Here is a 14,868-nt window from a genome sequence, read left to right as displayed (position 1 = left end):
GAATGTATCCACTATACAGTGGGGCAAAAAAGTATTTAGTCAGCCACCAATTGTGCAAGTTCTCCCAAAAAGTTTTATTTTGGTTTCATTTGACCATGTGACATTCTCCCAATCTTCTTCTGGATCAACCAAATGCTCTCTAGCAAACTTCAGATGGGCCTGGACATGTACTGGCTTAAGCAGGGGGACACGTCTGGCACTGCAGGATTTGAGCCCCTGGCGGCGTAGTGTGTTACTGATGGTAGGCTTTGTTACTTTGGTCCCAGCTCTCTGCAGGTCATTCACTAGGTCCAAATGCTCTCTAGCAAACTTCAGATGGGCCTGGACATGTACTGGCTTAAGCAGGGGGACACGTCTAACGGTCATGCCTTGCCAAATTACGCATGTGCAGGCTGTCAAATTAAAGTCACTCCTCCGATATTAAAAGAAAATCATACCTGTCAGTTTCACAAGGTTGTAGTAATGACAGGTCCAGCTACTTAAGATATTTGCTCAAATCTAGGTTTTGCCTTTAGAATTCGAGAAAATGAACAACTAAGGACGACTTCCTCCCATTGTCTGCCAAACCCTGGTCTGTTAAGTCGGCTTCCAGACGCATTCCCAGAAGTATCGCGACGTTGCGCCTCTGGGTACAAAAACTCTGTGGTTATGCTATATGTGTGCCTGACTGAACTACTTTTATAGGCGTGTGGGTGTGTAAATGGTACAATGGTAGAGAATAGACGAATATTCAGCCCACTTACTCCATCCAGGGGCGCAAAGGCAACAGCAGCAACATGTTTTACTTCTGCCGTGCAACCTCTAGGTGTCAGTGTAGATCACCAATAAACCCTCACTCAGAGAGGAGAGGGAAGAGACCTATTAGAGAGTCAGGTAGTCAATAAAGAGTCATGTTATGTGCCAGAGAGAGGAGGAGAGTCAAAAAGAGAGCCAGTTAAGAGGTGAATGTGACTAAGGGCAAGGGCCTAGAGAGGAGAGGAGGATCTCCAGTACATCCGGACCCCAGGGGCCCCTGACAGTTGTCCAGCCCCAGGCAGAACGTGTGTGTGTGTGAGCTTTATGCTGTCTTATATAATTGACACTTTCACACTGCTACACCGCAAATAGACACAGGATGGATTCTGTCACTTTTTTTATTTATTTTTATTTTACCTTTATTTAACTAGGCAAGTCAGTTAAGAACAAATTCTTATTTTCAATGACGGCCTAGGAACAGTGGGTTAACTGCCTTGTTCAGGGGCAGAACGACAGATTTGTACCTTGTCAGCTCGGGGATTTGAACTTGCAACCTTTCGGTTACTAGTCCAACGCTCTAACCACTAGGCTACCCTGCCGCCCCACCGTGTGACTGACATTCACACCAGTGGAGGCTGGTGACCTGAAATATGGAGGAGGATGGGAGACCCAAAGTTTTTCAAAAATCCTCAAAGACGAATTATTTTAACCTAAAGCATTTAAAAAATACATTTATTGTACAGTGTTATGGGGAATGAGAGGGCTACTTACACCGTGTTGGAAAGGGATCACAGCAGGGATTGAATGAGGGTATGAGACATGAGTTGAGGTGTTCAGAGGCTTGACCAGTGCTGGACAGGATTTGACTGGGAAGGCTAAAAACAATCACACTACACAGTTAGACAAAAGATCTAAGAATGAGTTACTCCAAGCAAGGAGTAAAATCAATGATGTGTAATGTGATTGTGTATGTAATTGACTACATACAGTAATGAGACTAAATTGATAGGGGTACTCACAGTACTTGGAGAGGAAACATTAAATGTAACAGTGGATGAGCGGACACATGAGACATGGCTTCAGTTCATGTCAGAAGAAAGTTGGTAGTGGAGTGGAGTAGTCATCACCTCTTACTCAGGGAACAAGAGGGGATTTCGCTGTAAATACAAATAGCAGATACATTCCATTGCAGCTGCACCATTGTAGGTTTGGACAACGAGTTTCTCTATGAACTTAAACTCAGACATCTCAAAATTCATCAAGTCAAACAGACTGTATCTCGCCCACTTGACACATCAAAGTAGCCCAATAAATATTCCTGAATAAAGCCCTGATCATCCACATACCTGACGATACCTGACAACTGCACACTGACTTTCCTTCTGGGGCCTGGAGTTTTTCCTTATATGTTAACCTAACTAGGAAAACTCTGGACCCTATAAGGTATTGACAGTGATTAATTTTAGGGTTATGATGGGACCTGTTTTTCCTAATCAGGTCAAATGGTTAAAAAAATACAAAATAAACTCCTGAAAAAAGCCCTGGAGGATGAAACCCCTGTCAAACTGAAGCTACCTTATATTCCCTAACAATATAATGGTGCGATAGTGAGTCAAGTGAGCTCATAGTGCCAAATCTGGCTCACTCATGTTCATTTGTACTTGTTCTGTCTCCCCCGCTCACTCTCCTCCCTCCTTCTGCTTCGGTCTGTCTCTCCCTCTGCCAACTCTGTGTGCTTACCTCCACCCTCGCTCGTACTCCTTTCTGTCTCCCTCTTTCACATGTTCATTTTTGCTCCCTCTCACCCCCCCCCCCCCCCCCCCCCCCCCCTCTCCTTCTTCTCCCTCAGCTCCTGAGGAAGAGGCACATAGGGAACGACATCGTCACAATAATCTTCCAGGAGCCGGGAGCGCTGCCCTTCACCCCTCAGAACATCCGCTCCCACTTCCAGCACGTGTTCGTCATCGTCCGCGTGCACAACCCCTGCTCCGACGGCACTTGCTACAGGTAGGGGGGGACACACCAACTCTCACCATGGCATTCATTATGCTGCTGTTATTGGTGGGTTTGTTGAAGGTTTTTTTTTTTTTTACTCCTCTCTCCTCAGTGTGGCTGTGACGCGCATGAAGGACGTGCCTCCCTTCGGCCCGCCCATCCCCAGCGGGGTGACGTTCCGTGACCCTGAAGCCTTCCGCAACTTCCTCTTGGCCAAGGTGATCAATGCAGAGAGCGCCGCGCACAAGTCCGAGAAGTTCCACACCATGGCCACGCGCACGCGACAGGAGTACCTCAGAGACTTAGCCGAGAACTGTGTGAGCAGTACGCCGCTCGACTCCGCGGGCAAACTCAACAACCTCATCTCGCTGGCGTCGAAGAAGAGAGAGCGGGCACGGGCGAGGGAGGGGGCCGAGTTGGGAGCGGCCGGGGCGGTGGCGTGGAGGGTGCTGGCCCAGGACTTCAGTGGCGGCGGGACGGAGATCTCCTGCGCTCTGGGCGTGTCGGCAGAGTACATCCTCCTGGCAGACTGCAACACCAAGGAAGTGGTGTTCAACTGCTTCTGCGTCGACGTGATCGGCTGGATGCCGGAGAGGCTGGCGCTGAAGATCTTCTACGGGAGAGGAGACCACATCGCCGTCAGAGTCCCCGAGGGCTTTGCTCAGGACATCAGGGAGGTGGTGCAGAGGTTAAAGGTGAGCAGGCAGAGGTCATAGAGCAGGGGAAGGTTTACCACATGTATGGTGGTATAAGAGGCACCGGTGTAGGGAAGAGTTCGACCGGATTTTTTTTCTAGAAGAAATAGCCTGGGTACCACTTCCCTACATTGTTGCGTAAGACAATTAAGAGTTTGCTAAAGCAGACAGACAGCCACCCAGGCTAAGGTGACTGTGATTCTTGCCAAATGGCGGTTCAAAACTGGTTCTGAAACAAAAATCCATGTTCGGCTGTTTTGTGTGATTTATGTATTTAATGATGCATTTAAAACCACACGTCTTTTTGAAGCCTTTTTATTTGCTTAAAGCTCCTAGGCTCTCCTCCCTCCCTCTCTCCCCAGGCGCTGACGGTGGGCTGTGAGACTGTGGATATGACTCTGAGGAGGAACGGCCTGGGACAGCTGGGGTTCCACGTCAGGCTGGATGGCACCGTGGCTGAGGTACTTTTCCATTCCTTCAAAAAAAATATTTCTGTGAAGTCGTGTCAAATCCATAAAAATTAATTGTGAATTTATATTACATATATATATATATATATATATTTATTTATATATATTTATTTATTTTACATCTTTTTTTTAACCTGCTTTAGGTGGAGGAGTACGGCTTTGCCTGGCAGGCGGGGCTGAGGCAGGGCAGCCGGTTGGTGGAGATCTGCAAGGTTGCCGCGGTAACCCTGACACACGAGCAGATGATCGACCTACTGAGGACGTCGGTCACCGTTAAAGTGGTGATCATACCGCCCTACGAGGAGGGAGGGCCCCGCAGGTCAGTGTGTTTGTGCCCATGTGTTTGAGTGTGTGTGTGCGTTTTGAGTGTCTGTGTGTGAATATGAATGGGTTTGTGTCAAAGCATCATCCTGCCTCCGAAGGATGTGTTGCAGAGGGAGAAGAGTCACAACACACAGCAACACCAACAGAGCTGAGATATGCTGGCCAGACGTCTCTGTTCTGTGGAGACTTTTGAGTGGGAGTGTGTGAAAGAGAGGCGAGAGGCACATGGTCTGAACATGTGTGAATTCCTGGATGTGGTGAAAGAGGAGAGGGAAAGAGATGGATAGAACGAAGTAACAATCAATGGAATGAGTACACAATTTCCTTTCAAGCTTTCTTATTCCCCTTCTCGCTGTCTGCCTCTATTGCCTCTCACTCTTTATCTCTCTTGCTATCTCCCCTTCCCCCATCTCTGTTCTCTTGTTGGCTCCGTTCCTCTCAACCTTTCATCTGAGTATGGGCCTTGAGTACAGTGGGATAATGAGGCTCTATTAAATAGTGTGGGGTTGAATGTTACTGAGATGAATACACACTGACTACACACAGTGGGACTAGTCTCTACTCGATATATAGCCCAGCTTGGGTGTGTCCCGAATGGCACCCTTTCCCCTATTTAGTGCAAAGACTTTCGAATAGGGCCCATAGGACTCTGGTTAAAAGTGGTGCACTATATAGGGAATAGGGAGCCATTTTGGACCCCCCCCCCCCCCCCCCCCCCCGAGTGTGCTGCTCCGTAGTCAGGGTCACATGGAGCAGGATGTCTGTTCTTGATTGAGTTGGGGTTTGCTAAATACAGTAATTGTGCTGCTGGGGCTGTGTGATGGCACAGTGGTTGGACTTCTTTAATGTTTAAGGCAGTTTAATTGCATGACTTAAACCCATTCGATACACATACACACACTTGCACGCACACACACACGCTCACACTACACACACTACATAATTAGTCTTGTATTTCACTCTTTCTGTTCCGCCCTCTCTTTTTCACCTCACCCCCCCTCTCTCTCTACCACTCTCCCCCCCCCCCCTCTCTCTCTACCACTCTCCCCCCCCCCCCTCTCTCTCTATCACGCTTGTTTTCTATAGTGTGCCAGGAAAACAGATTGCATGAGATTAAGGCCTGGAATCTGCGGATAAATAAATATATAGAGGCGATGAATGAACACCGCGTGCTCTGTTTGAATGGAGAGGGTAGAAGAGGAGGGAGGAGGGAGGAGGGAGAGAGAGGCAGTGTGTGGACAGTAGGGCAGCGGCGTAGAGGAGCTTGGATGGGAAGACGTGTCTGAACACCTCTCAGGTGGGAGAAGCCAAGTGGGTGGGAGAGAGAAAAGAGAACTGCCTTCACTTCTTCCTCCTCTTTCTCTCCCCTCCCGGTGTGCGCTGTGGACAGGAGAGCGATGTAGAGATGCAGTAGCGAGAGAGGGTGTGTGTTTGCTCGCGGAATGTGTGTGTGAGAGAGAGAGAGAGAGCTCCAGCTGTCAGGCCGGCCATTGCGATGGAGCGGTCTCTGGAAGTGGGCACCGGTGTTTTCTGTCTCTAAGGTTGGTGCTCTGGTATGTGTGCACCGTACGTGTTCTTATCGTGTGTGTGTGTGTGTGTGTGTGTGAGGGTTGTTTCATGACTTGACATTGGCAGTTATATATGTGTGGGATCAAGTTTTTTTTCCCTTACAAGGTTGGTTAGTACACTCGCTGGTATGTGTTTGAGACTGATCGAGAGACCACCATATGCCCATCATTCTACCCATACAGTGTCTCCTGGTATCTTTCATACAGACCGTGCATGTGATGTTGCGATGTCCCCTCTGTGTGTGTGTGTGTGTGCTCTGTTTACTTTAGCCTGCAGCGGTAGTAGTAGTGGTGTGTGTGTGTTGTTTTCTGAAGCAGAAGCAGTCTTGGGCTTAGTGTGGCCAGGCCCGTGTGATTGAGCCTAACCCAGGTCAAACAATAGGGGAGAGATCACACACAGAGATGCAGACAGGTCCCTGTCCCTTTCTTCCCTTCTCTTTACCTTTCTTTATTTTCTCCTCTCTTCCCTTCCCCTGCCGTCCTCTCCTCCTCTATATTTTCCCTCGTCTGTCCCTCCTCTCCTCTCCTCCTCTATATTTTCCCTCGTCTGTCCCTCCTCTCCTCTCCTCCTCTATATTTTCCCTCGTCTGTCCCTCCTCTCCTCTCCTCCTCTATATTTTCCCTCGTCTGTCCCTCCTCTCCTCTCCTCCTCTATATTTTCCCTCGTCTGTCCCTCCTCTCCTCTCCTCTCCTCCTCTATATTTTCTCTCGTCTGTCCCTCCTCTCCTCTCCTCCTCTATATTTTCCCTCGTCTGTCTGTCCCTCCTCTCCTCTCCTCCTCTATATTTTCCCTCGTCTGTCCCTCCTCTCCTCCTCTATATTTTCCCTCGTCTGTCCCTCCTCTCCTCCTCTATATTTTCCCTCGTCTGTCCCTCCTCTCCTCTCACCCCCCCCCCCCTCCCCGTTGCAGCGATGTACGATGTCTGTGGCGGTGTGGTGCCTCTTTAACCTGTCGTGCCGTTCCGGGTTAAAGAGGGATCTATATCGCTCTCTCTTGAGTCGAAAAGGAGACGAACACCCCACTGAAACTGATATTACGTAATTGAGGGTGCACCTTTGAATTTGCCCAAAAAAATGAATGTGCACTTCATTGTATTATTGGTAGTGCAGTGACTCATAATGTCCAGATCGTGACTGTTTAGGGGAAGTTGAATAAAAGCCCGTTATCGCACTAATAAAAGTGTTTAACTGGAGTGGTCTAGCCTACAACGACCATTTCCACACGCCTTGCTCGTGTATTAACTCGATGCACGGTGACCCATCTAGGCCACATACACAGGAATAAAAGGCTGACCGAGAGAATCTTCATGAGATTAGCGGTTTATCTTACCGTGCTTCTGTCCAGCGACAACTGGCTGACTGAGAGGTCAGGTCATGGCTTCTATCTGTACGTACGCTCGTAGAAACGCACACACTTGACCCGGGGCCTTACAGTAGGGGATGGAGTCCTGATGGAGTCCTGAAGAAGCTCATTAGTGCTTGTGTGTGTGTGTGTGTGTGTGTGTGCTGTTGGAGGAGGATGCTAAAGGGAATATGCTGACGGAGACGGCGTGTGTTCGTGGTTGCGTGTGTGGTATGTGTGTGGTTGCGCGCGTGTGTGTGGTTGCGTGTGTGGTGTGTGTGTGCGTAGCCACTGACATGTTGTAAGCAGCTATGACATTTCTAGTTGTTGTCTGGTGTTTGTGTGTAATCTGTGTGAACGGTGTAGCCTTGCAGTACCACTGACTCTCCATTCCCCTTCTCTGTCTGTAGGGGCTGCACAGAGGAGTATGAGATGAAGACAATGGAGCAGAAGCCAGAGCCTGAGCCTGTGGCAGCAGGGTACCGGCCCTCCCCTCGCCCCCCCGATTGGCGCTGGGACAGCACCGCCGGCCCTCCTGGCCTGCACAGCGCCCCCACCCCTCAGCGCTGGACCCCTATGGGCCCCCCACCACCCCAACCCCGCTCACACAAGGCCATGGTCATGCCCGTCCCATACAGGGAGCCCCAGCACCTCTCCAACAAGAGGTGCGACACTGACGTGTGTGTGTGTGTGTGTGTGTGTGTGTGTGTGTGTGTGTGTGTGTGTGTGTGATTTGTTTGCCTTGTGCGTAGACACTGGTGTCATTGCCTTTGTTTGCGTCAGTGTCTTGAGGGGGTTGTCCTATGCTCATGGCCTGGTGTGATTCTCATAAATGCTCTGACATTGAGGTTATCCTTATTTTAAAAAACGTAAAGCGTCGCTGTAGGTGGAGAACATATAAGTGATTTCACACGAAACCAGGATCAAAAATATCATGATTTTGGGGATTTGTACAAAATGGAACCCATAGCATGGTTATTTTTGGGGAAGAATTGTTTACATATATTTTACATTTGTAACTAATAATTTGGCATAATTGAGAAATAATTGATCAAAGATGGCATTTCTATGATATTTTGACCTTACCCAGGCCTCCTTTAAGACTCCATAATGTTTCATCTTTTTTAAATTTATTTTATTTTTTATTTTATTTCACCTTTATTTAACCAGGTAGGCTAGTTGAGAACAAGTTCTCATTTGCAACAGCGACCTGGCCAAGATAAAGCATAGCAGTGTGAACAGACAACACAGAGTTTTTTTATTTTACCTTTATTTAACTAGGCAAGTCAGTTAAGAACAAAATCTTATTTTCAATGACGGCCTAGGAACAGTGGGTTAACTGCCTGTTCAGGGGCAGAACGACAGATTTGTACCTTGTCAGCTCGGGAGTTTTGAACTTGCAACCTTCCGGTTACTAGTCCAACGCTCCAACGCTCTAACCACTAGGCTACCCTGCCGCCCCACTCCAGTTACACATGGAGTAAACAATTAACACAAGTCAATAACACAGTAGGAAAAAAAAGGGGAGTCTATATACATTGTGTGCAAAAGGCATGAGGAGGTAGGCGAATAATTACAACTTTGCAGATTAACACTGGAGTGATAAATGATCAGATGGTCATGTACAGGTAGAGATATTGGTGTGCAAAAGAGCAGAAAAGTAAATAAATAAAAACAGTATGGGGATGAGGTAGGTAAAAATGGGTGGGCTATTTACCGATAGACTATGTACAGCTGCAGCGATCGGTTAGCTGCTCAGATAGCAGATGTTTGAAGTTGGTGAGGGAGATAAAAGTCTCCAACTTCAGCGATTTTTGCAATTCGTTCCAGTCACAGGCAGCAGAGAACTGGAACGAAAGGCGGCCAAATGAGGTGTTGGCTTTAGGGATGATCAGTGAGATACACCTGCTGGAGCGCGTGCTACGGATGGGTGTTGCCATCGTGACCAGTGAACTGAGATAAGGCGGAGCTTTACCTAGCATGGACTTGTAGATCTGGAGCCAGTGGGTCTGGCGACGAATATGTAGCGAGGGCCAGCCGACTAGAGCATACAAGTCGCAGTGGTGGGTGGTATAAGGTGCTTTAGTGACAAAACGGATGGCACTGTGATAAACTGCATCCAGTTTGCTGAGTAGAGTGTTGGAAGCAATTTTGTAGATGACATCGCCGAAGTCGAGGATCGGTAGGATAGTCAGTTTTACTAGGGTAAGTTTGGCGGCGTGAGTGAAGGAGGCTTTGTTGCGGCATAGAAAGCCGACTCTTGATTTGATTTTCGAAGGTGCTACAGGGCAAAAATGTGTCCTATGAAGCTTTACCGCTTGTGAAGCATTTATTTGGGCTGCAATTTCTGAGGCTGGTAACTAATGAACTTATCCTCTGCAGCAGAGGTAACTCTGGGTTTTCCTTTCTTGTGGCAGTTCTCATGAGAGCCAGTGTCCTCATAGCGCTTGATGGGTTTTGCAAATGCACTTGTTGAAACTTTCAAAGTTTGAAATTTGACTGACCATGTCTTAAAGTAAGGATGGACTGTCATTTCTCTTTGCTTATTTGAGCTGTTCTTGCCATAATATGAACTTGGTATTTTACCAAATAGGGCTTTCTTCTCTATACCACCCCTACCTTGTCATAACACAACTGATTGGCTCAAATGCATTAAGAAGGAAAGAAATTCCACAAATTAACGTTTAACAAGGCACACCTGTTAATTGAAATGCATTCCAGGTGACTACCTCATGAAGCTGGTTGAGAGAACATTTTTATTTTATTTTTTACATTTATTTAACTAGGCAAGTCAGTTAAGAACAAATTCTTATTTTCAATGACGGCCTAGGAACAGTGGGTTAACTGTTAACTGCCTGTTCAGGGAGTTGTACCTTGTCAGCTCGGGGGTTTGAACTTGCAACCTTCTGGTTTCTAGTCCAACGCTCTAACCACTAGGCTACCCTGCCTAGTGTGCAGAATGCCAAGAGTGTGCAAAGCTGTCATCAAGGCAAAGGGTGGCTACTTGTTTAACACTTTTTTTTTTAGTTATAACATGATTCCATATGTGTTATTTCATAGTCTGGATGTCTTCACTATTATTCTACAATGTAGAAAATAGTTAAATGTAAAGAAAAACCCTTAAATGAGTAGGTGTGTCCAAACTTTTGCCTGGTACTGTATTTTGCTGTGTGACTCAGGGTTTTATTTTGGGAGCACTGTGCAACTATGAAAGAAATTCCCAGTGCCCCTAGAGAAACAATTAAGTACGGATTCGTTAGCATCACGGTTGCACCTTTACTAGAGCAATAGTGGCTCGCTTCCAGTCCAACCAGGTCAAAGGATCTGACCCGTATTACCGACGCAACATTTAAAAAAAAATCCTCCTATAAAGGATCGCCGGGACCGCACTTTACATTCATAAACCATGTCGTGGGCCATTCTAAAACTACTCGCTCATCGACGTTGTTAAACCATTTTGCACCTTGTTCAGTCGTGTTACCTCGTTGGCTAGCTAGCTAACAACCTGGTAACCTTTACACCCAAACATTTGAGTGCACAGAAAGAAAGAAAGAAAGAAAGAAGGAAAGAAAGAAAGAAAGAAAGAAAGAAAGAAAGAAAGAAAGAAAGAAAGAAAGAAAGAAAGAAAGAAAGAAAGAAAGAAAGAAAGAAAGAAAGAAAGAAAGAAAGAAAGAAAGAAAGAAAGAAAGAAAGAAAGAAAGAAAGAAAGAAAGAAAGAAAGAAAGAAAGAAAGAGGGATTTCACATGACTGGGAGTACAGATATGCATCTGTTGGTCACAGATACCTTAAAAAACAAAGTAGGGGCGTCCAGTCTGTGTCTGGTGTGACCATTTGCCTCATGCAGCGCGACACATCTCTTTCGCATAGAGTTGATCAGGCTGTTGATTGTGGCCTGTGGAAAGTTGCCCCACTCCTCTTCAATGGCTGTGCGAAGTTGCTGGATATTGGTGGGAACTGGAACATGCTGTCGTAGACGTCGATCCAGAGCATTCCAAACATGCTCAATGGGTGACATGTCTGGTGAGTATGCGGACAGTGGAAGAACTGGGACATTTTCAGCTTCCAGGAATTGTGTACAGATCCTTGCGACATGGGGCTGTGCCTTATCATGCTGAAACATAAGGAGATGGCAGCGGATAAATGGGTCTCAGGAACTCGTCAGGGTATCTCTGTGCATTGAAATTGCCATTGATAAAATGCAGTTGTTTTCAAGGTCCGTAGCTTATGCCTGCCCATTACATAGTGCCCCATGGGGGTGGTGGGATTATGTTCAGAATGTTGATATCAGCTAACCGTTCACCCATACAAATCAAATCAGAAAAGCAGTAAAATAACAATAGCGAGACTATATACAGGGGGGTACCGGTACAGAGTCAATGTGCGGGGGCACCAGTTAGTTGAGGTAATATGTACATATAGGTAGAGTTATTAAAGTGACTATGCATAGATAACAACAGAGAGTAGCAGTGGTGTAAAAGAGGGGGGGGGTGCAAGTAGTCTGGGTAGCCCTTTGGTTAGATGTTCAGGAGTCTAATGGCTTGGGGTTAGAAGCTGTTTAGAAGCCTCTTGGACCTAGACTTGGCGCTCCGGTACCGCATGCCGTGCGGCAGCAGAGAGAACAGTCTATGACTAGGGTGGCTGGAGTCTTCGACAATTTTTAGGGCCTTCCTCTGACACCGCCTGGTATAGAGGTCCTGGATGACAGGGAGCTTGGTTCAGTGATGTACTGGGCCGTTCGCAAGTACCCTCTGTAGTGCCTTGCGGTCGGAGGCCGAGCAGTTGCCATACCAGGCAGTGATGCAACTCGATTGGTGCAGCTGTAGAACCTTTTGAGGATCTGAGGACCCATGCCAAATCTTTTCAGTCTCCTGAGGGGGAATAGGCTTTGTCGTGCCTTCTTCACGACTGTCTTGGTGTGTTTGGATCATGTTAGTTTGTTGGTGATGTGGACACCAAGGAACTTGAAGCTCTCAACCTGCTCCACTGCGGCCCCATCGATGACAATGGGGACGTGCTTGGTCCTATTTTTCCTGTAGTCCACAATCATATCTACAATCGACTCCATGCACGCTGTCTGCCTTCTGCCTGGTACAGTTGAAACCGAGATTCACCCATGACGAGCACACTTCTCCAGCATGCCGAAGGTGAGAATTTGACCACTGAAGTCATTTAGGACGCCGAACGGCAGTCAGGTTTGTGCAGAAATTCTTCAGTTGTGCAAACCCCAAGTTTCATCAGCTGTCTGGCTGTCTGGTCTCAGACGATCCTGCAGGTGAAGAAGCCAGATGTGGAGGTCCTGGGCTGGCATGGTTACACGTGGTCTGCGATTGTGTTGGTTGGACGTACTGCCAGAATCTCTAAAATGACGTTAGAGGCAGTTTATGGTAGAGAAATTAACATTCAATTCTCTGGAAACAGCTATGGTGGACATCCCAGCAGTCAGCATGCCAATTGCACGCTGCCTCAAAACTTGAGAAATCTGTGGCATTGTGTGACAAAGCTACATATTTTAGTGGCCTTTTTGGGGGGGTCCCCAGCACAAGGTGCACCTGTGTAATGAGCTTGCTGTTTAATCGGCTTCTTGATATACCACACCTGTCAGGTGGATGGATTATCTTGGCAAAGGACAAATTCTCACTAACAGGGATGTAAACAAATGTGTGCCATTTTTGGGGGGGTTGAGAAATAAGCTTTTCGTGCGTATGGAAAATGTCTGGGGTGTTTTATTTCAGCTCATGAAACATGGGACCAACACTTTACATGTTGCGTTTCTATTTTTGTTCAGTATAGAAACCTAATATTCCACACAAATGACTTTGTAATTTTCATGACAAGTATTCGTATCAACATTTTATCTTTAATAATACATTATTGTATTTACAGTGTTACATGTTCGTTTCTAGGTCACTACCTAGGCCCAATATAGGCTGTTTCTCAATCAGTTTTTTATTTTCTAGTGCTACTAAATTTCCTTTAGTGCTCCTAACTTTTTGAAGTTAGGAGCACAAGTGCTACCAATACATTATTTTTTTCTACATTTAGAGCCCTGCCTTAGAGTATATTATGCTAAACAATATACTGAAAAATGTCTTCTACTTTCATTCATTAATGTAAATTTGTTTATTGAAATCAATTTTGCACTCTTTACAGTGGACATAGTAAAGCTTCGTAATGACACCGAATTTAGCTTTGTAGCACTTACATGAAACTTTAGGGAGTAATTAAGGAGGCCTGGGTAAGGCAAAATGTCATAAACATGCCAGCTTTGATCAAATATTTCTCAAATCTACTTTTAGATACACTATATTTACAAAACTATGTGGACGCCCCTTCAAATTAGTGGATTCGGCAACATGGCACACAGCCATGCAATCTCCATAGACAAATATTGTCAGTAGAAGGGCCTAACTGAAGAGCTTCAGTGACTTTCAACGTGGCACCGGAATAGGAGGCCACCTTTCCAACAAGTCAGTTGGTCACATTTCTGCTCTGCTAGAGCTTCCCCAGTCAACTGTAAGTGCTGTTATTGTGAAGTGGAAACGTCTAGGAGCAACAACGCAAAAGCGGTAGGCCACACAGGCTCACAGAACAGGACTGCCGAGTGCTGAAGCGCATAAAAATGGTCTGTCCTCGGTTGCAACACTCGTACAGAGTTCCAAACTTCCTCTGGAAGCAGCGTCATCACAATAACTGTTTCCACGGCAGAGCAGCTGCACACAAGCCTAAGATCACCATGCGCAATGCCAAGCGTCAGCTGGAGTGGTGTAAAGCTCGCCGCCATTGGACTCAGTGGAATTGCGTTCTCTGGAGTGATGAATCACACTTCACCATCTGGCAGTTCGATGGACAAATCTGGGTTTGGTAAACGCCATCAGAACATTAACTGCCCCAATGCATAGTGCCAACTGTAAAGTTTGGTGGAGAAGTTATAATGGTCTGTGGCTGTTTTTCATGGTTCAGGCTAGGCCTCTTGGTTCCAGTGAAGGGAAATTTTAACGCTACAGCATACAATGACATTCGAGAAGATTATGTGCTTCGAACTTTGTGGCAACAGTTTGGGGAAGACCCTTTCCTGTTTCAGCATGTCAATGCCCCCGTGCACAGAGCTAGGTCTATAAAGAAATGGTTTGACGAGATTGGTGTGGAAGAACTTGACTGGCATGCACAGAGCCCTGACCTCAAATCGAACACCTTTGGGATGAATTGGAACGCCGACTGCGAGTCAGGCCTTATCGCCCAACATCCGTGCCTGACCTCACTAATGCTCTTGTGGCTGAATGGAAGCAAGTCCCTGCAGAAATGTTCCAACATTTAGTGGAAAACTTTCCCAGAAGAGTGGAGTCTGTTAGAGGCAAAGGGGGGACCAACTCCATGATTTGGGAATGTGATTTTCTAAGAGCAGGTGTCCACATACTTTTGGTGGATCAGGATCAGGTCCTCTCTATCCATATAACCATATAAATAATGATCTAAAAGTTAAAACTGATCATAGATCAGCACTCATACTCTATGACGCTTTATTAATATACTGACTTTAAACTCCGCTGTCCCCTCTGCAGGCCAGTGAGTTTCCCTGAGAACCACTACTGCCTGTCGCCAGCGGGGGGCGACAGAGTGCTGCCCTACAGGAACCCCTCAGCCAGCTTCTCCTCCCCCTCTGGCCTGGGGGGCATGGTGGCCCTGGGGGGCCCCGTACTCAGCGGGACCTTCATACGCTACAAACCCTCACCTGACAGGT

At 46.8% G+C, this 14,868-nt stretch overlaps 1 protein-coding gene across 2 annotated transcripts in view; it reads left to right on the top strand.

The window, feature by feature from the left end:
* Positions 1–14,868, top strand: part of sipa1l3 (signal-induced proliferation-associated 1 like 3) — a 100,644-nt gene that overhangs the window by 73,090 nt on the left and 12,686 nt on the right. For both annotated transcript variants that reach the window (XM_031796107.1, XM_031796106.1), the window contains exons 8-13: positions 2,585–2,742; positions 2,843–3,425; positions 3,788–3,886; positions 4,039–4,214; positions 7,540–7,794; positions 14,690–14,866. In XM_031796107.1, the coding sequence (XP_031651967.1) occupies positions 2,585–2,742; positions 2,843–3,425; positions 3,788–3,886; positions 4,039–4,214; positions 7,540–7,794; positions 14,690–14,866 (1,448 nt within the window). The remainder of the gene's footprint in view (positions 1–2,584; positions 2,743–2,842; positions 3,426–3,787; positions 3,887–4,038; positions 4,215–7,539; positions 7,795–14,689; positions 14,867–14,868) is intronic.

Source organism: Oncorhynchus kisutch, linkage group LG18 (genome assembly GCF_002021735.2).
Source record: "Oncorhynchus kisutch isolate 150728-3 linkage group LG18, Okis_V2, whole genome shotgun sequence".
Classification (NCBI taxonomy): Eukaryota; Metazoa; Chordata; class Actinopteri; order Salmoniformes; family Salmonidae; genus Oncorhynchus; species Oncorhynchus kisutch.
This window is presented reverse-complemented; position numbering and strand designations above follow the sequence as displayed.